The 21,009-nt window shown below is 44.7% G+C and overlaps 2 protein-coding genes across 3 annotated transcripts; one reads left to right on the plus strand and one right to left on the minus strand.

Annotated features, from left to right (window-relative positions):
• Nucleotides 1-82: 82 nt before the first annotated feature.
• Nucleotides 83-8,294, minus strand: anapc2 (anaphase promoting complex subunit 2). The gene is made up of 14 exons (XM_031732256.2): nucleotides 7,948-8,294; nucleotides 6,932-7,181; nucleotides 6,536-6,857; nucleotides 6,151-6,283; nucleotides 5,827-6,040; nucleotides 5,192-5,311; nucleotides 4,695-4,812; nucleotides 2,804-2,982; nucleotides 2,582-2,723; nucleotides 2,368-2,443; nucleotides 2,061-2,264; nucleotides 1,843-1,975; nucleotides 1,419-1,660; nucleotides 83-897 (listed from the first exon to the last, which is right to left on the minus strand). Exons 1-14 carry the CDS (start codon nucleotides 8,044-8,046, stop codon nucleotides 688-690), a joined length of 2,442 nt encoding a protein of 813 aa, XP_031588116.1. The 5' UTR covers nucleotides 8,047-8,294; the 3' UTR covers nucleotides 83-687.
• Nucleotides 8,295-14,372: 6,078 nt separating this feature from the next.
• On the plus strand, nucleotides 14,373-20,287 carry rnf25 (ring finger protein 25). 2 transcript variants are annotated; one of them, XM_031732253.2, is made up of 10 exons: nucleotides 14,373-14,468; nucleotides 14,695-14,766; nucleotides 16,100-16,196; nucleotides 16,459-16,526; nucleotides 16,617-16,686; nucleotides 16,778-16,849; nucleotides 18,360-18,506; nucleotides 18,586-18,675; nucleotides 18,763-18,900; nucleotides 19,279-20,287. In XM_031732253.2, the coding sequence occupies exons 1-10, from the start codon at nucleotides 14,446-14,448 to the stop codon at nucleotides 19,936-19,938; spliced, it is 1,437 nt and encodes a 478-aa protein (XP_031588113.1). In that variant the 5' UTR covers nucleotides 14,373-14,445; the 3' UTR covers nucleotides 19,939-20,287. The 2 variants fall into 2 exon arrangements, with proteins under 2 accessions (XP_031588113.1, XP_031588114.1); XM_031732254.2 differs by lacking the exons at nucleotides 14,373-14,468; nucleotides 14,695-14,766 and adding an exon at nucleotides 15,052-15,180.
• The last annotated feature ends 722 nt before the right edge of the window (nucleotides 20,288-21,009 follow it).

Here is a 21,009-nt window from a genome sequence, read left to right on the forward strand (position 1 = left end):
AAACCTAAACAGGTGAGTTATAAAAACATCATCCCCTGTACAGGTGTTATGAAGGGGGAAATTATCTACAGAGACCAAACAGTTAGTGTGTCAGACGTTTTTATTACTGCTGTAAAGTTTTAACATGGGAGTCTATGGGGACTGACTCACTGCAGGAGCCTCTGCTGGACATTAAAGGAACTGCAGGTGTTGGTGTTTGTTGTCAAAGACAACTTCCTCTTGTGGTTTGCAAAATAAACTCCCGTGTTTTCATCTCTCAGAGAGAACCTGGAAAGGCTGAAATGTTTGTTCTATACTTTGGGAAGAACTGCAGCTGTAAGAAAAAGGCACAAACTGCAGACTAAAGTGGTTTTGAAATGATTCTTTTTATAAACCAGTTTTACACATCAGTGTTCACCAAAAACCTTTACATTTATCTCCAGGTGCAGCATGAAGTCTGTCTGTACTGATGCTTAACAAAGGAGTGGAAGTGCTTTTATTTTGAAAAACAAACACTGCTTTTCTTCTTCGTCTTTTTTCTTCTTTTAAATCCATGCCGCTTTCACATCATATGGAAAAATCCAGGAAATTTAAGTTAGAATTGTTCCATATTTACTCCATGAGCCCTTTTAGTAAAAATCCCGCAGAGAGCAAAACAAACGCTGGAATGTTCCACATATCCCGACGCACTTGAACGCAGCACAGTCATCAGTTGGATTTGGGCAGCCTGTAGACATTGCCGGACATTATGAGCTGATGATCCCTGACCTTCCTCTGCAGGAACGCCTCAAGCTCGTTCACGTCCATCTCCGTGACGACGGGTCCAGTGTCGACGAACATCCGCAGCATGGTGTGGATGCGTTCCAGCGTCATGGTGTCCAGGTTGGTGAGCATGGCCTGGACGTAGGCCCAGAACAGCTGCAGAGACAGAGACCCAGTGTGCTTACTGTAAGAGTTTAAGACTAGAACGAGCTGGAACTTTTCAGCCTGAAGCGCTCACTCGAGCTGGTTCCCCAGCAGAGAGGTGATGTTCCAGACCGCTAAGACGTACGCCACGCAATTCACAATGTACTGAACCCCTACGGCCCCTCCCACAAGAGGTGGGCGGTCCACAGCTGTGCCTCAATGGCTAAGATCCCGGCTCTCAGGCGCTCTCCCATGAGCGACCTCCTTAGGAGACCCTACCAGGGATGAGTTACCCTCCTGGGATCATGTGGGTGCACCAAGTCCTCCACAACAATAAGCTCATGATTTATGGAGCACATGATAGCTAAAATAACTGTGACCAGTAATCCTAAAACGCTGACCGTCATTCATTATTAAGTGATTTTTATAATGATTGAAAAGAAGTGGCACATCACCAGGTGCCAGGTTTCAAGTATTAAAAGTAACTAAGTAAATAATCCTGAAACAGCAGGATGAATGAAGTGCGTGCGTACCTGCAGCTTCTCCTCCCTCTGCTCGGACTGCGTGGCGGTGTTGGAGTCCCTCTCCTCGTCGCTGTCGATCAGCATCACGCCTCTGTCCAGCTTCTCTTTCGACGAACCCTTCTCCACCACGTAGAAGCGGCCGCCCGCCTCCTCCCTCAGCACGCCCTGCTGCTGCCACAGAGCCAGCTTCCTGTGCACCAGCTCCTTCGGGGCGCCCAGCTTCACACTCAGCTCCTCCAGCGTCCAAGAACCTGAGAGGACGAGCAGGTACACAACGATCAAACTGCATCTCCCCCTGACTCCACGCAGCGTAATGATCGATGTCGGAGCCGATAGTTTACAAGCCTGACATCCACCATGTCAGGAAAACATCAGGGGTGATCGCAGAATTACATTTCACAGCATGAAAGCGCTCTGAAATGAGAGTTCTTACTCTTCTCTTGGAAGTACATGATGGTGGCAGCCTGGATGGGTGAGACCGTGAGGTTGGTGAGGACGCGGTCCTCCAGCTCCACGTCCAGAGTGACCGAGCCCAGGTGAGGCTTCCAGCTCAGCGTCCTCATGGCCTGAAACACAAACAGGACTCGAATCAGCAGATAAAAGCGCAGCTGTGCATTTGATTTCTACTGCAAACGAAACCGGAGACTCCACCTTCAGCTTCTCGTAGCGGTGGGTGTAGGCCTCCATGGCCTGGCAGACGACAGGAGGGAGCTCCAGCTTCTCCTCCTTCAGCGTGGGCCAGAACTCAGATGAGAGGATGATGGCCGACAGGGGCAGCGGCGGCTGCTCCTCCTCGCTCAGCTTCGACTCCTCCTCTCGGATGTTGCTGTTGATCCTGCGAGAGTCCGCCATGTCCTGCAGACACAGGCACCCATCAGGTAATCACGTTCTCAGAAATTCATGCTTTCAGGGAATGTCCTCAAATATGTGGTTAACGATCCATATTCCAGATGTTTACCTTCAGCATGACCTCGCAGTAATGCATGTGAGACTCGCCGAACCGCAGCTTCAGCAGCTCCACGTTACGAATCTCCCTGAAGACGCAGAAAACAGGACAGGCGTGAGGATCTTGGGACAGTTTAGGCAGCATTTACTTTGCTATCAGTGACCCGACATGTTCAAAATACCAACACTTTCTCTCATCTTTAAGCCGGGCGCTGGTGCGGTCGTACCTGGCCGTGTTGTAGTTGAGCTGCTGCAGCAGCCTGTCGGCGAGCACGCCTCTGTACTCATCTATGAAGATCTCCTTACTGCCATAGATGCTGACCAGCAGGCTGATGATGTCGGACGAGCGGCGCTTCGAGCCCATTTTATCTGAGAACAAACACACGAGTAAGATCTTTCTCTTCATCTGCGGTCTCCTTCTCTGCGGTCAGCACGGTGCGTTCACTGACCGGGCATGGCATCGGTCGGGTCTGGAGTCCAGTCCTCGGGGTCGTTGCCTTCTTCATCGCTGTCCTGCATCTCCAGAGTCACCGGGTCTCCTCGGGACAGCTCAGAGGCAAGGTCGGTGCAGCCCTCTGCATCTCCAGTCAGACCGGCTACGATCTGCCTCACTGTGTCCTCCCGGGTCCTGAAACACAACACGGACGTTTGAGCCTCTGCTCGGGACGTCGAATTTTAAACTCATATACAGGGAGTGCAGAATTATTAGGCAAATGAGTATTTTGTCCACATCATCCTCTTCATGCATGTTGTCTTACTCCAAGCTGTATAGGCTCGAAAGCCTACTACCAATTAAACATATTAGGTGATGTGCATCTCTGTAATGAGAAGGGGTGTGGTCTAATGACATCAACACCCTATATCAGGTGTGCATAATTATTAGGCAACTTCCTTTCCTTTGGCAAAATGGGTCAAAAGAAGGACTTGACAGGCTCAGAAAAGTCAAAAATAGTGAGATATCTTGCAGAGGGATGCAGCAGTCTTAAAATTGCAAAGCTTCTGAAGCGTGATCATCGAACAATCAAGCGTTTCATTCAAAATAGTCAACAGGGTCGCAAGAAGCGTGTGGAAAACCAAGGCGCAAAATAACTGCCCATGAACTGAGAAAAGTCAAGCGTGCAGCTGCCAAGATGCCACTTGCCACCAGTTTGGCCATATTTCAGAGCTGCAACATCACTGGAGTGCCCAGAAGCACAAGGTGTGCAATACTCAGAGACATGGCCAAGGTAAGAAAGGCTGAAAGACTCACCACCACTGAACAAGACACACAAGCTGAAACGTCAAGACTGGGCCAAGAAATATCTGAAGACTGATTTTTCTAAGGTTTTATGGACTGATGAAATGAGAGTGAGTCTTGATGGGCCAGATGGATGGGCCCGTGGCTGGATTGGTAAAGGGCAGAGAGCTCCAGTCCGACTCAGACGCCAGCAAGGTGGAGGTGGAGTACTGGTTTGGGCTGGTATCATCAAAGATGAGCTTGTGGGGCCTTTTCGGGTTGAGGATGGAGTCAAGCTCAACTCCCAGTCCTACTGCCAGTTTCTGGAAGACACCTTCTTCAAGCAGTGGTACAGGAAGAAGTCTGCATCCTTCAAGAAAAACATGATTTTCATGCAGGACAATGCTCCATCACACGCGTCCAAGTACTCCACAGCGTGGCTGGCAAGAAAGGGTATAAAAGAAGAAAAACTAATGACATGGCCTCCTTGTTCACCTGATCTGAACCCCATTGAGAACCTGTGGTCCATCATCAAATGTGAGATTTACAAGGAGGGAAAACAGTACACCTCTCTGAACAGTGTCTGGGAGGCTGTGGTTGCTGCTGCACGCAATGTTGATGGTGAACAGATCAAAACACTGACAGAATCCATGGATGGCAGGCTTTTGAGTGTCCTTGCAAAGAAAGGTGGCTATATTGGTCGCTGATTTGGTTTTGTTTTGTTTTTGAATGTCAGAAATGTATATTTGTGAATGTGGAGATGTTATATTGGTTTCACTGGTAAAATAAATAATTGAAATGGGTATATATTTGTTTTTGTTAAGTTGCCTAATAATTATGCACAGTAATAGTCACCTGCACACACAGATATCCCCCTAAAATAGCTCAAACTAAAAACAAACTAAAAACTACTTCCAAAAACATTCAGCTTTGATATTAATGTGTTTTTTGGGTTCATTGAGAACATGGTTGTTGTTCAATAATAAAATTATTCCTCAAAAATACAACTTGCCTAATAATTCTGCACTCCCTGTAGAACTTTACTCACAAAAAACTGCACAATTAGAGCCAAAAGATCAGAGCAGGACTGAAAGCGAATCCCGTCGGCGCCTACTTGGACTCACCTGAGGTACTTGCGGATCGGTTGGGAGACGACCTGCAGGATGACCATGGACGGGTCGAGCTCTCGGAGCGCTTTGATGGCCGAGATGTAAACGGTGAGGATGTCCGACGTGTGAACGCCTGCAGACAGATCAGTCAGTTTCACAGACATTACCATGGAGACCAGCTTCCTCACACGATGATGAGGATGATCTGAGAAATTGCACGTGTGCACGACGAGCTGAGAAATAGCTTCAAAATGAGCAAATCAACAAATGCTGTTTTTAAACAGCTGCATCAGCTCTAATGTCTGCCTCCACCTCCTCCTGTCACACCGACCCTCTGCACGTCCTCCTTCACCACCTCACTGAACCTCCTCTGAGCTTTCCTCCTCCTCCACCTTCATCTCGTTGTTGTTTTCTTCTCTAATCCTGACTTTAAATGTTGAATTGTGTTTAACTTAAAAAATCTCCCACAGCGTCTCATCAGATCAGAAAAATAAACCCCAACAGAAACTGACCCGGGTGCAGCAGGCGGCTTTCGAAGGCAGATTTGAGCGAAGTAAGGAGCTGCTGTCTCTGATTGGTTCTCTCCAGGCAGAACTTCAGATCCTCAATAGCAGCTTTGGATTCTGGGAAATCTGAAAGAAAGAACAAGAGTCAAAGAGAGTTTAAAATGAGAGGAGATTTAGGTGAATTATTATAATTATTATTGTTTATTACTGTGGCTTCGTTACAAACATAAACGTCTACACTGATTAAATGACAGAAAAACTAGAAGTTTTAAATGTTTATCTACTACTTTATTACTTTGTCGTAGCATGAATGACCACCGGGGAGATCTTTATACAAAGTCCAAACTTTATGCGCCCTCCTTTATTTTTTTCTAATCCTTTCAGTGGACCAGACTGGATTCTTTCCCGGGCCGATTCTGTCCCACAGGCCTTATGTTTGACGTCCCTGTTCTATAGCGGTGGCTAGCTGAAACGCTCTGTCGTCCTGACTCGAGCTGAGCTCTAAGCGATGAGAGGAAACGCTGCTGTAGAGGAAACGAGAGCTCCGCGGCAAAGAAGACTTTAAAGAGTCTTAGCTGTAATCACGGCTCAGAGGTCAGAGTTCAGCCTGGCGGATCTGTAAACCTGCTGCAGACTCTCACCTCTGATGATGCTGAAGAGCTCTTCGATCCTCATGTTGACGTAGATCCTGCAGAAAAACTGATGCATGTGGCACCTCCACTGCTTCAGCACTGAGCCGCCGCCCGGGACCACCTGGACGCCGAGACCGCCGGGGGCCACTGGGAGCGAAGCGGCGTCTCCGTCCACTTCACTGGCAAATACTTTAGCTAGCCAGCCCAGCACCAGCTCCAACCACTGCTCTCTCACACACACACACACACACACACACACACACACACACACTCTGTAAATAAAGAGCAGGTGACAGCGAGTTTCGGCATTGACAGATGCTGCAGATGTTTCACCTCCTGGAACTCCAGCAGGAAGGAGCGCTCGTACTCGCCCCGGCACAGCTGCTCCATCCGCATCTCGATGAGCTTGTGGAGGATGGTGGTGACGGCCTCGGAGCTCACCCACTCCAGCAGTTGCAGCTTCGACCTGGAAACAACCAATCAGACGTCAGTGTTTCAGACCAACAGAAAACAAACAGCTGATCCGAGCCACGCTTCAGCATCGTAAAGAAAACTGTTAGAAATAATCTACGATTTATTATATTTGTTATATAGTAAATTATTATTATTTTATTCACAACTTTATTATTATTTTTTTTTACTCTGAAAATTCAGAGAAATTATGCCGACTTCCTGCCTGGTTACATCAATTGTTTCAAATTGAAAAAGCCTGACTCACAGGATGTGGCTGAGCTCCTGCAGGTGTTCCAGGGCCTGCTGACACCAGCACTGCTGCACGGGAACCCAGCAGCCCCGGCAGGCCCCGCCCTCGGGGCCATCGGGAGCCTCGGTGGCGTCCTCGCTGCCCCCCTCCCGGTTCATGTAGACAGAAAAGGTCCGGCTGTAAAACTCCAGCACTCGCTCCTGGAGGACGGGAGCCGGGGAGAAGAGGAGGAGGGCCCTGATGGTGGTGAAGGCTCGCTGCTTGAGGGCTTTGGATCCTGGGCCACACAGACCTCCACGGCCCTCATCCTGCCACGCCCCCAGCTTCTCCAAGCCAGCTGTAAGGAGGAGGAGGAGAAGTCTGAATGCTGCTCATAGAGAAAACCCATTAACTCTCTGACGGTCCACTCACCCAGAAAAGGTTCGAGCCGGTCCAGCAGAGTCCTGAAAGCCGTGAGCAGAACCCAGACCCTGTCCTTCTCCTCCATCTCGTTCTCTGGCTGCTTGAGGCCAGACCAGAACTCGGGAACCACACAGGAAGACAGACGCATCTGCAGCGTCTCCAGCAGCCAGCTGCCCAGCAGCCGGCCCAGACCCTGATCATTCAGCAGGGCCAGCAGGTCTGAGAGGCTCTGCTCCGACCCCGAGCTTACCGGAGACACCTGAACGCAACCAAAACACAGAGTTACACAAACACAGCCTCACCTGGATGCACAGGTGCTGGTGATGGCTGACAGGGTTTCTTCACAGCGAGTTTCAGTTTGGATTTCTTAGACTGACCAATGACCCTCAACAGTCGTACAAAGGAGCAAAACTACGAGACTGGAGGAGACCAAAGCCGAGTTCGTGTCTCAGCTTTGGTCTTTTGTTCAATTTGCCTAATCTTTGTAGTTGTTTTGCTTCTTTTTGACCCGATCTGCATCTTGCTCCGTGTCTCTGTGCACTCCTTTTGTCACTTTGCACTTGTTTTATTAATCTGTGTTCATTTTACATTTATTACAGTTGAATTTGTGTTGATTGTGTTGCTTTGTGGTCTTTCTCTAACTGTGAAAGTTCGTTTTTTTCACACACTTGTTTCACCTTTGTGTTCATTTTTATTCCCTTTATTTTGTAACTTGTAAGTTTGGCTGTTTATGGACATCACGTCACAGTTTACTTTAAATTTCTGAAGATTAATAATGAACTCAGTAGGAAGGAGACAGAGGAAACAACACAGATTAAGACCATTAAGAAGACATCGACACATACAAGCAGAATTTAACCGAAAACTTCTCCTGATTAATGTAACGTCTTAAAACCTCTCAAATTGAGAACAAACCACATCTACGACCAACAAAACGTTAAATCGAGAGATTTTTGAATGGAGTTCGGTTGCTCGTTATGCTACAGTCACTTAGATGCAGGTGTCCAGAGTGGGAAGCCACTCACCAGCGCCGCAGTGACGGTTTCCCAGGCTTCAGCGACCCCGGGATTCGGTCCGGATCCAGACATCTCCACTGAGTCCGGTTCCATCGCACTTTCCTCCATTTTCTCAGACTTTTCCTCACAAACCACGAAGCAGCTTCTCAGTGTCCCACATTTAAACTGTGGAGGTTTTATCCGGTTATAACGTCGCTCCCGAACATCTACAAACACGCTTCATGTTTCCGGCGGGTATTACTCACGTCCAAGAATAATATTGCTTAAAATCAGCCCCAGTTTCCGTTATTACTCTGAACTAAAACTACGTTCTTCAGTATCGCGGGTTTACTTCTTCTTCGTGATCGCGAGCTTATTCTTCTTCTAGCGATTGTGTCGCTAAGGCGCCGTATGCTGCCCTCTACTGTCACACAGTGGACATTGTAAAGCCTCGCTGATTTTATTTTGAAGTTCACAGGAAGTGTCTCTGTGGGCTGATGGTTGTCTTAACAGTGGCGAACTTGTCACGAGGATAAAATTGTCGCTATAACGTTTTAAAATGGCTTTTTACTCAGTTGTTTATATCCACAAATTATCAAAGAATTAATAAACACAAATAAAAACAGAAAAATCAACATTTTTTTATGGAGAAATAAAAAAAACACGGTCACTTCATGCATAATGCACTTTCTATGTGTATGGACGTGTGCAGGTATATGTGTATGTATATGTATATTTAGATGCTGTATATTTAGATGCACACTCATATTACATGTGAGTATGCGTGTACATGTCTATTCTTATAGATATCTATTACTTATATAGGAATAATAGTGGTAGAAAAATTATGTTATAACTATGTAGTTTATAGTTTATGTCTTGCATATTGCTACAACCATATCCATAATCACATACTGTGTATGCTACCGTTGTATATAGTGTATTATCTTACTGTTTGTATTTTATTTGTATTTTCTGTATTATCCTTCTGCTATCTGTACCTGAGCTGAGGTAATGCAAAAATTTCCACACCGTGGGATTAAAGTCTTATCTTATCTTATCTTATAACAATTAAATATTAACACACAGAAAATTACAATCAGGAACTGCAACACAATTTACATTTATGGCACAGATCATTTTTATAAATATAAATACTCGATTAATAAAATTAATAATGAATATCAACTCATTGTAAATGTGTTATTAGTAATGTATTGCGGTCTTTATTAATCTGCTCTCCAGTGGTCAAACTGAGTAACTACAGCTGTCCTAACACGCTGACATAAGAAAGCTATAACTGATCAATTTTTAAAAATTTTTTTTTTAAAAACACTACAAATGATAAACAATACAGTTTTTTTCAAACACATTTTTTGTACAATGCACTAAACCATTAAAATTAAAATTAAACATTAAGAAGTTAAAATTTCTTAAATCTGCTATGATCATCTTGAATTTCTTCATAAATATATGGTTATAATATGTTTTGCATTATACATTAAATCTTGAGAGTTGTCTGCCGCCTGGTGGTCATTTGGGGAACTGCATACATCAGTTTACATTAAGTACAGCTGATCATAGATTTCGTAATGATATTACTAAAAAATAATTTCATCATTTAATCATACATTTTTTTCCCATTAAGCAGATATTGCTGCAATATTTTAATATTTTCAAAAGTTAACTGAATTTCTCAGTATTTGAAGTCACAAGTCATTCAGGAATTTTATGATTGACATAGAAAGTTATCATTATTATAAATGTTAATTAAAAAAATAGAGCTATAAATTCAACAGTACACCTTTAAAAAAAAACGGAAGAAGGAACCAAAAAAAAAGAAATAAAATTAAATGCAGTTACACCGGAGGGCAACAAAAACTCGTAAATCGTCACAGTCAAGTCAGACAAAACAGCATAAGTTTACTTCCGGTAGATAAATTTAAAATAAAACTAGTAAGATTAAATTAATAGCAGTTGTGTTCTGTGGCCACTAGAGGGCAATATTTACAGTTTAATTTACAATTAAAATAAGTACGGATTATTTGCATTTATATATGTACATTTTCAGTTTTTCTGAATTTATTTAGTTAAGTTAAAACGAAAATGTAAGATGTATTTTTATGATTCAGTTTTGAATCAGAGTTTTAAATAAACATATTTTATTTCATAAGCATATTTTGAACACACTGACCCTCTCACTGTGGTTTCCTTTTTAGAATAGAATAGAATAGAATGCCTTTATTGTCACTATACAGTTGTACAATGAGATACAGAGCATCTCCTACAGTGCAAACATGCTGGGGGGCGGGTACAGTTCTGCAGCGCTATATGGACAGTATTAACAGAGGGGAAAAGATATATACAGGGCTCTAGAGTGCGACCAATTTGGTCGCAAATGCGACCAAATTTTTCAGTGGTGCGACTAAAAAAAAATATTTTCGGGTAAAAAAAAAAAAAAAAAAAAAAAAAAATCTCTGCAACTCTCCGTGTGGTCAACAACAGACACACATTATGCCAATACTAAACCAATCAGAGATAGTCAGGGGCGGGACCTCTCTGATTGGCCGTGGTCCAGTTGAAAGTGCAGGTGGAAGAGAGAGGTGAGTAGCTTGAATAAAGTGACATCAATTCATTAACGGATTCCACACAAAGACGTAAACACAGAGCGACCGGACGCATCAGGATCAGCTTTGTCTTTCTCGGCTTTCTCACCCCACGGCCGAACACGGACACGCTGTCGGAGCTCAGTGATTCTGATGCGTCGGGTTGGCGCTGTGTTTCCGTCTTTTTTGCGCTGATTCTGAGCTGCAGGTTTTGTCTCTCCAACCAAAATTTGCCGAGCCAGCAGCAAAAGAAGCAGCAAACTACGCTTCACATTTGATAAACATCGTCATGAATTCCCTCTGACTTTTGCTGTTTTGCTTCCACCACGATAAAAATCACACTTCATGCACAGCTCCCTCTCTCTCTCTCTCTCTCTCTCTCTGTACTTCAAGAACAGTTTCCCGTCTCAAATCTCTGTTTTCTGCATTATTCATTCTCTTATTACCCACCAGTCTACGTTGTTTACAGCGCTGTCGGCCGCTGTCTTTTTCTTTTCTTTTCTTTTTTTCACTTAAATGACCTCGGACAAGAAAGCCTAATTTCTGCTGTTCAATACTGAAGAAATTTAAACTTCTTAAAATTATGCAAAATTACAGAATATTGCAGAATATTTTTAAGGTTATCTGCTATAAAACGCCAGACCAGGAAAATCTCCTTCATGTTTTTCTGTGTTTTATCCTCAGTTACTTTGACACAAAGGCATCTGCTGTGATGTTCACAATTCTGATGAAGTCTCACATGTATCAGTGCTGATAAATGATCAGAATTATAATATTTCTGACCAATGTTCCCTCTAATTTTTCATGTGTCTGAGCGAACACACAAACTCCCTGAGCGTCCCGTGGACCACTGTGAGCGACAGCAGACGTGTGCACTGTGGTCACGCCAGCATCAAACCCATCCAAGTTACATGGTTTATTAAAATAATCAAATCACAGCATTTACATTTCTGTTAGACTACTTTTAATTAACTGCTTTAGCCCACTTACAATGAAAATTTAAAAAATCTTGTTCATGACCTGTGTAGTATGTTAACACTATTGGAAGTAAAAATAACTTGAACTCCAATTTTGAAAACACAACTTTTTCTTTTTTTTCTTCATAAAGCTCTGACTTGTATTATGAGTCTGTGGTCTGGGAGAGAGTCTGTAACTCTGTCTGCAAAATACAGTATATAATGACCAATGTTGGGCAATTAATTATATAGTTACTACTTCAAAAAGTAACTCAGTTTGGCAAACAACAAAGTTTTTGCAGCTATTTTTTTTTTTAATGCAGCCAAGGCGTTTTTAAATAAACATTTCAAACTATTTACAGAACAATCAGCTGTTCTGCATCAAATCTGATGCCACACAAATTATTTGTGCCACTCCAAAAATAATTTCTGTCCACTATGAGATAAAGGAGAACAACAGCCTGATACCTGCAGGCCTGACAACAGGAGATGTATCACTGCTGTAACACCTGTAACATTCAGCAGCCGCCTCATTGTTCTGACACACACAACAAAACTATTGACTACACTACACACTAACTACACACTAACTACACAAGATTTGCGCTAAACGTCTCAAATCTCTCACATCTCAGAACACCGCCGTCACTCCTAAAACTTCCCCCCGTTTCTTAACAACTAGATGCCACGTTGCCATATCATTTTTTGATTGGTCGACACGGTACTTTTTTCGACCAATAGGGAAGGCTGGGGGTTTTTTGGTTTTGTTTTTGCTCACAGGCTTTCGAGCGTTTTCCTTATAAAACGCCGTTTTTACCGTTTCTTCCCGCAGTAAATATAAACAATGATAGTATTCAGGAAGAAAACCAAACATTGCAGATATTTTTATCATAACTCTGGTTTTACGTGGCCGATCAACACAATTTAAAAACTGGTATAAAGTCCACACTTTTTCCGTCAGTTGTTCCGTCTGTCCTGCTCACATCTCCAATGGTTGTACACGTTGTCATTAACGTGGCTTCACTGCACATCAGCCACGCCGCTTTGCTAGCTAAAACACCGGTGTCGGCACATAAGGACGCTGTCATAGCCTGTCAGCGACGTTGATTGGCTGCGTATATACGAATGTGAATCGCATCATTGGCTGGACTACAGGATAAGGTGGCATCGTTCTAATCCCATACAGGAGCAGCCAGTCACTTACTGACTAACACTGCAAAACAGAATTGTTAAAGTTTTAATTTTAATTTCAATTCAGGTTAGATTTTTTTTTTTTGTGCGCAATGCAGATTTTCTGTGCGCAGAGACCGTGCCAGCAGTGCGCAATTGCGCACGTGCGCAGCTTAGAGGGACCATTGTTTCTGACTGTCTGAGGCTAAATTGAATCGAATCAGGACTTTGAGAACCGGAATCGAATGGATTATAGAAATCAGTGATGATACTCAGCCCTAGTGAGCAGCCTAGGCCCCACAGAAGTGGATGTAGCTGTGGGTAATAAGAAAAGATGAAAAGAACTATTGATAACTTTTGTGTTAAGTTAAAGACTGATCCGTCTGAAATTCATAGCCAGCTCTGACACGGTGCCATCAATCTTTGAATGCTGAAAAAACAGCAGTGTATTGTTAAAATCTCCCAATTCTTTTAATCTTTGGGCTGAAGGAAGGACAATACTCGGTGTATAAATGCTCAATCAACACTTCTTTATTTCCATACAATTCAAGACTTATGAGCATAAACCATCCGGATGGGGAGAGATGCATGAAGAGGGTCACAGCAAATCTCAAACTGGTGGAGGGTTACTCAGCCTCTTATAGCCTCTAGTGGCCCCCACCTAGTCGTAAAAGCCTAAACATTCACATTGTTTCTCTCACACGGCGCCTAAGTTATGACCTCGGCTCCTTGTTTTATCTCCTCCTGATGAGATGGGGCAGAAAACCTCTCTGGTATGTTCTGTTCTCTTCTAATCAGACAAATAAGGCCATGACTCTCTGAAAACGGTATTTCTTATAACTCAGCAGTATAATGCATCATAAAACAATATCATTCATTCACAATAAATCAGCAGTCTAATCTAATACAAATCAGATTAATAAATCTAATAGTTATCACCTCTTCAGGAGAATAAAGCAAACTACTACTACATAATAATTTCACAATCATTAATCAGGGGTATAACATGGCATAAGATAATATAATAATCTCACAGTATCCAGAAAACACATTATATGCTGCAATAAATGCACTGCCCAAGTGTCCCCTCTCCCCACTGCCTTTCAGCAGCAGGCAGCAGCAAACAGGTCGTCAGAGGAGCCGATGATGATGATTAAGTTTAACATTTTCTACAATATTGACAAAGCACTTTAAGCACAAGTTTGTTAGTTAATAATTTAGAAATGAATATTGTCTGTATGGACTTCCCCAAAGAAAGTGCACATGTAAAACTGCGGTGTTAAGCGATGCGGTTGAAAAATTTGAGTGCGCCTAACTTTTGTGCCGGTACGCCTAAATTTTTAAAGTTAGGTGTACCGGTGCGCCCATGGCAAAAAGTTAGTCTAGAGCCCTGTATATATATATATATATATATATATATATATATATATATATATATATATATATATATATATATATATATAAATAAAATGTACAAATATACAAGCCGGTTTTAAAAAAGTAATATGTAATAAATAGTGTTGTGTACATACAGTTGGGTTATTGTTATTGGGTTTTTGTTCGATATCACATGAAGTTTGTTGCTTTTTTCACTACGATCCAAAGGTTTCGCAGCCTCAGTGTAGTTTTTCATTATATGATGTTTATTGTGATAAATGTCTGAGAATCTGTCAACAAATATCTTGTACGTTGTATTGTGTTTAGCAGTCTGTTTTGCGATGCTTTTATTCTGAAAGGTCTGTGCATACGCCACCTCCGATTAGCCACAGCTAGCTGTTGCCGGCTCGCACAGCATCATGATGACGGCGGCCGAGTGCGAGTGAGTTTGTTGGCTGAGTGTGTGAAGTGTGACTATTAAGCTTCTCTAATGTCGTGTCAGCGTGTGTGTGACCCGCGGCTAACCCGCTCGGTGCCGCCGTACAGTAAAATCTGACCGCAGGTCTGCTGCTGTATCGAGCTAAGATGCTAGGGCTAATTTTAGCCGGTTACGAAATGTCGCAGAGAATCAGCCGCACACACTAACTGCGCTGTTTTCTTGTCCGCAGCGTCCAGTCTGAGATCGAGGTGCTGCAGTCCATCTACCTGGACGAGCTGCAGGTGGACAGGAGAGAGGACAGGTGAGCTAACAGCAGCTGGGTTTGCTTTAGTGCTGATTTGTGTTGGACAGGTGAGACTCGTACAGGTGTTTAATGTCATCAGAAAAGTCCTGCGGAGAAACTAACTGGACCCCACCCTTCAGTAGAACCTCCTTTAACAGCAGTGAGTTTCAGTGGGGGTTTCCTGTGTGACTTCATCAGCCTGTCGCGTCTCTGTGGAGGAAGTTAGTCCTCTCGGCTCTCTGAAGGTCCCAGCTCAGCCTGAGGTGTGGACTCTGGATCACTGCAGCTCCTTGTTTTTAAAGTTGGAGATTTGCTGCTGTGGGATAATCCAAAGCCCAGTTTGGTCCAAGCTTTAGCCGTGGGTCAGATGGCCTCACACTCTAGAACACTTTGGTGTGCAGAAGAGTTTATGGTCCACTCAGTAACTGCAAGGTGTTCAAATCATCATCATCATCACCCACCACGTGCTGACAGCTGGTCTGAGGTGTTTGTGGTCACATGCTTAGTTTGGTTTTGTGCACTTTGGTCTCGTCAGTCCAGACACGTTGCTCCTCAAGTCTTGTTTGTTCACACGCAGCTCTGCCATGCTGCTATGGCTTAGGGTTTCTCCTGGCAGCACTTTGGGGTGAATGTGCTGGGACCTCCGCTCCTGGAAGCCTGGCTGATATTTTGAATGTTTTCCATTTGTGAATAATCTCTAATTGCAGAATTCTTGACTTCATATTCTTTGGAAATGACCTCTCCGGCGGCATTTGCTTGTCTGAGGTCATTGCTGACATTTGTCCTCAGTATGCACAAACCTCTGACCTTATAGAGGCGCTCACACTCGATCAGTTAACCTTGCTTTTGATTAGCAGCACCTGGCTGATAGTTCACCCTCTGAGTCTCATGAAAACTGTTTGTCACATGACCGTGTCTGTCTCACAGCAGGTATTTTGAAGCGTTAGCCTTCATTCATTTCACTTTTGATGATCAGAGGAGACACAACGTAGGTCCAGATGTGGACAGCAGTTTACCACATCTGGAATTGTGGCATTGATGATTATATTTGACACAGACGGCTACGTACCAAAGGCTGCAGGAGAATCACAAGTCTGAGTAAAACTCACTTTTTCTGATTTTGCCTGAGATTAGTTTAAAAAGTTTTTTTTATGAAAGTTGGGGGGGAAAAAAATCATCTTTACATTTAAAAAATTTCACTCCAGGACTCTGAGTGTCCCGTCTCTCTTTCAATGCTGCTCACTGCGTTTGGAGGAAGTGATGTTATATCGACAGAGTTTTGAAAGGAGTTTGGTGGAGGGTGTTTGCACAGAGGTCTGTGATGGGTGATGATGTTTTGTTTTTGTTTCAGGGGCTGGGAGGTGAGCCTGGACCTGTACCCGTCCACGGCCGAGGACTCCGTCTCACAGTTCGTCCGGCTCACGCTGACTTTGAGCCTCGATCAGCAGGTTCGCTTTCACCGGCTCAGCTCGCAGAAACATTTGTTAACACACAGAAGACCATTAGTGGATGGTTTTGTTAACAGTCAAGTGCTGTGAGGGATAAAACACTCATTTTTACATTTTTGGTGTCAACAAATGTCATGGTCACGGTTCGTGGTCACATGACACCCTGCACTGATTGAACTATTAGCCATCGAGAGTCCAGCTGACATCCTTCTGCAGTTTTCAGTGAACTGAAATGAATGTTCTCTTCTTCTTCTGTGTTTAGTATCCCTCATCGTCTCCGGGGATCTCCATCCGGAACCCCCGCGGGCTTTCTGATGACAAACTCAGCAGGTGAGGAAGTGACTCATCTCCTCGCGTCAGTCCCTTCTGCTCACAAACTCTCAGCACTGAGTGTAAAACCCTCTGATTCTTCTCTCTTAGTGTCCAAAAGTGTCTTCAGCTCGAGGCTGAGTCCTGTCTGGGTTCGCCCATGTTGTATCAGCTCATTGAGGTTGTTATACGTGCTGTTTGTTTCTCATTAGGATAAAAGTGTCATTTTGCTGGGTTATTCTTAAGGTCTTTCTCTGATCTTTCTCCTGCAGAAAGCTAAAGAAATCCTGACTGAAAGCAATATTCCTCATGGGAACTGTGTCATTTGTCTCTACGGCTTTAAGGTGAGTTGCTTCCCTCCATCAGAGTTTGGAGTTCCCACTTTAAATGTGGCCGGATTCCTGTGTTAAATGCTTCCCACGAGGCTGTTTATACATTTGTGGACTTAGTCGCAGCTCTTTGTTGTCTAAGGTACCTCAGGTTGTGTTTTGAGGTCATTTCAGCTCTGACCGTGTCTGCTCGTTTCTCTGGTTGCCGTCTCCGTACGGCTGCGGCGAGAGTTTGGTTTGGACTTGACGTCGGGCTTGTTCTCGGCGGGTGTTGGATCCAGCAGTGCTGCCCTGTGTCACCTGTTCTGTGACGTCTATGGACGGATGCTTTGGTGGCCTCAGCGTAGCGGCTGTGCTTTGTGCAGATGACGTGGTTCTGTGGCTTCATCAAACAAGAACCTCCACCTGTCAGACAGAATCAGCACCTCCACGTCTGACACCATGATTCTCAGGGAAAAGGGTGGAGGGCCCACTCATAGGAAATAGGTTCCTGCTGCCTGTGGTGTGTGGGTGGGTGTGTGGGTGGAACTAGGCCATTAAAATTACAAGTAAATTATTTACCAGGAACATCTGTGGTGTGTGTGGGTTTTATGTTTTTTAATGGCAGCTGATTAAACAGGATTACAAAACACTCAGATAACTGAGCGTGCAGGTTAGCGTCCTGGTGTTTGTGCAGAACGTGGTTAAACACGGTGGCCGAGCGGTTATACACCGTTTACTTCAACACGGCGTCACGCTTCGTGTCTACATCAGAGCGCTGCAGGGCTGTGCTTAAAGCACAGCGACCATCTGCTTAGTCTCCACCTCGCATGTTTGCAGCCTGGTGTCACAGACAGAGCCGCCATCATCATCATCATCATCATCATCATCATCTAGTTAGCCGGCATGAGTAAACGTGAATAATGTGTTTAACAGGTCAGCATCTCTGGTGCTCGCTTCTGTGAAAAGTGACACAATCAGGACAAAGACTTTTGTTTTTGTCTTGAATTTGTTGTTCTGGATGTTCAACAATCCTCCTCCGGACCCAGAAAGAGACGCCTGAACATTTTTTGTGAGTGACTGTTTGGTCTGTAGATGGTTCCTGAAATAATACCTACTCGGATCACCTCGGCTCGACTCGGTTTTCCATTAGTACCTGTTCTCAGGTACTTCTTTAGTACCTACTTGGCCGGGGTTCTGAGTGATCTAAGAAAATCTGAAAATGTGACATCAGCAGGTTGCATGCTGACAATTGGCCAGTCAGGAGCATCGATGAGTCATGAGAGCGACTCTTTCACAAAAATCAAACCCAGCAGTGAGAGAGAAGGTTCCACACGCGGTCCAGATGCTTACATCGCCTCAGCGACCTCCATTGTTGTTGTTGTTTGTGCCAAATACAAATGAAGTCACAGGACTTTGGGCCATGTTACTATAACAACCCCAAGCACATTAGATTGTGCTCAGTTGTACTGGAAAACGACAGAGATGTAGTAGAGTCTAGTGAAAAAGACTCATGAGTAAACTCGTTCATGCTTTTGGTTTTCAGGAGGGAGAGACGTTCACAAAGACCAGCTGCTACCACTACTTCCACTCCCACTGCCTCGGCCGCTACGTGAGCCACTCTGAGAGGGAGCTCCGCCAGAGGGAGAAGGAGCTGGAGGAGGACAAGACCAGAGACCGAGCGGACCACCAGGTCAGACGTCAGCAGCTGCACCGATGATTGATCGCTTTGATCAGAGACGTTCTGACTCTGCCTTTGATTCTTCTGACAGGAGCTCACCGTGGTGTGCCCGGTGTGCAGAGAGCCTCTGACGTATGACGTCACTCAGCTTCTGTCATCTCCCGCACCTCAGCTGCCCGAGGTAAAGCCCGTTTTTAATTCGCCTGTTAACGGATGTTTGTCTGATGACGCCAGTAAACGTTACCGTGCTGCGTGTTTGTTCTGTCAGCTCGACGAGGCAGCGATCGGTTCAGACTTCCAGCAGAAGTGGCGTGAACTCCAGAAGCTTTTGGAAAGTCAGAGGTCTAGAGGAGGGATCATTGACCCCGAAGTGGAGTCCAACCGCTTTCTCATCCACATCAACGAGGTAAGAATGTGTGTGAGGCTCTCGGTCCCTGTCTGCAGTGGTTTGCAGGGACGTTTACAAGTGTAAACGGGGGTAACGGCGAAGGATGCGTCCTGAGCCTGACCGCACATACCTGAGTTCAGAGAATGTCACAGTAATCCTTGTGGACCAAATGCTCAGTTTCAGAGTTTTTTTTTTTCTACTCTTGGCTCTGAGTGATGTCATATGGTCATGTCAGTCAGAGATATTGAGAGCAGCAGCCAATCAGAAGAGTTGAGTTAAAGAAAGAGGAACAAACACCACTTGGTAACTGGAAATAAGCAGAACAAGTCGACTTCAATGTGTAACACGATGTTTTGAATGTATTCAATGTACAAAAACATTTTTTGACATTCGTAGGCTCCACCTGCTGCTGAAAATGGAAATCTGGATGCCGATGACCCTCCAGGCCTTCCGATCTCCTCAGCCTCTAACGTTCCTGCTGAAACTGGTGACAAAGCAGACCAGTTTGTTCCCGGGCTTTCCCACTGTAAAGGTGTTCAGGGACAGAAGCATCAGCACCAGGTGAGGGGGCAGAGAAGAGGAGGAAGGTCCAGACCCCATCACGAGAGAGTCGCCCCCATCACAGAGGACTTGGACAAACTCTCTGTGTCTTCAGACTGTGCTGAGAAGCCAGCAAAAGCTAAAGCTCAGGGTAATCGTGGCCAACAGGTGCAAGGAAACCCAGAACTATGTCCCTCAAAGACGGACGGGGGTGTCAAGGCATTGGAACAAGAGGCGCAGGTGCCCACATGTCATTCGGGTTTGGAAACGGAGTTCCCAAAAGATGCTGCAGACTCTGCAGGCAGTCGAGGCCATCGTGGACGGAGAAGAGGCCACTACAGACCTGCCCCACACTCCGGGGCTGCCGGACCTCCACGGCACCACTGGGACGATCGTGGCTCCAGGAGCAGAGGAGGAGCCAATAACCTGTGCGGCAGAGGAGGCGGTCCCCGTCGTGGTCACGGCAGGGGCTTCCAGCAGAAGGTGGTGGAGAGGGGAAGAGAGGAGGTGCTATGACAAAGGGCGACTGGAGGGCCAATGAACAAACTTACATGTGCCTCCATTGTCAGTGTGCATAGATCAAAGCCCTGCAGCAGAAAAGACGTTCACTGTAGTGTCTCATCCTCCTGTCCATCGCCATCACCCTGCGCTTTGGTACGCACTTTCACGCACGCTGTCAGGTCCAGATGGTTGTTGCTTTATGTTGCGGCACTATATAAATTAAAAGAAGTACAAATCCAAATTTCTCTGGATGGCAACTTTGGTGTTTTTCTCTTAGTTCAGTAAATAACTTGTATGTGGACCCTCTGTGATATACTGATATTGCATTAAAGTGCTGCAACCAGGTACCAGAGAGAAAACTGAAGGCGGAGAGAGTGAGTGTCTGTGTTAGTATGGCTGCTGCACCGAACAGGAAGTCTGCCTTTGATATCCATTAACTGGATGTCTGTTGGCTGACACAGAAGTTCTGAAACACCACAGTGATAGCTGATGGGTTCCCGGATCGAGGCATGATGGTTCCAGAGACTTTCAGACCTGATAGGGAACACCTCTCAATCGAACATCTTCCTCAGATTGTCGCATTATACTGACACACACAGCGGTGTGTCATCTGCATCATAGCAAAGAAATATAGAATGAGTGGCTTAAAAAGTGCAGTGGCAGGTAGACGAGTACATGTGAAATCCAGAGGGTAACAGTGGGCAAATGAAGAGTTTTAAGAAGCATAAGAGGATAGGTTGGCTTTGCCTTTAAAATATGCACCAAAACTTTGATCCACGTTAAACTACCAACAGAGCAGCAATACTGGAAAACTCAAACTCTTTCTGAAACACTGGCGCATGACTGTTAAAGTTCAGGTGAACTCCAGCTTGACATCTTGCAGTGATGCGCGTTTGTCACCTGGCAGTTGAGAGGATGATCTTCACTCAGCTTTGATTTTTACACGGCTCAGCAAAACATAAGAATAAAAAGATCTGTGAAAAGATCTGCAGTCACTGAGCAGGGCTTATCAAACATCAACTTCACTGTTAATATGTCAGTTTGATTAACATATGGTACTATAATTTAAAACTGCATATATAATAC

This window comes from Oreochromis aureus, linkage group 4 (assembly GCF_013358895.1).
Source record: "Oreochromis aureus strain Israel breed Guangdong linkage group 4, ZZ_aureus, whole genome shotgun sequence".
NCBI classification, from domain to species: Eukaryota; Metazoa; Chordata; class Actinopteri; order Cichliformes; family Cichlidae; genus Oreochromis; species Oreochromis aureus.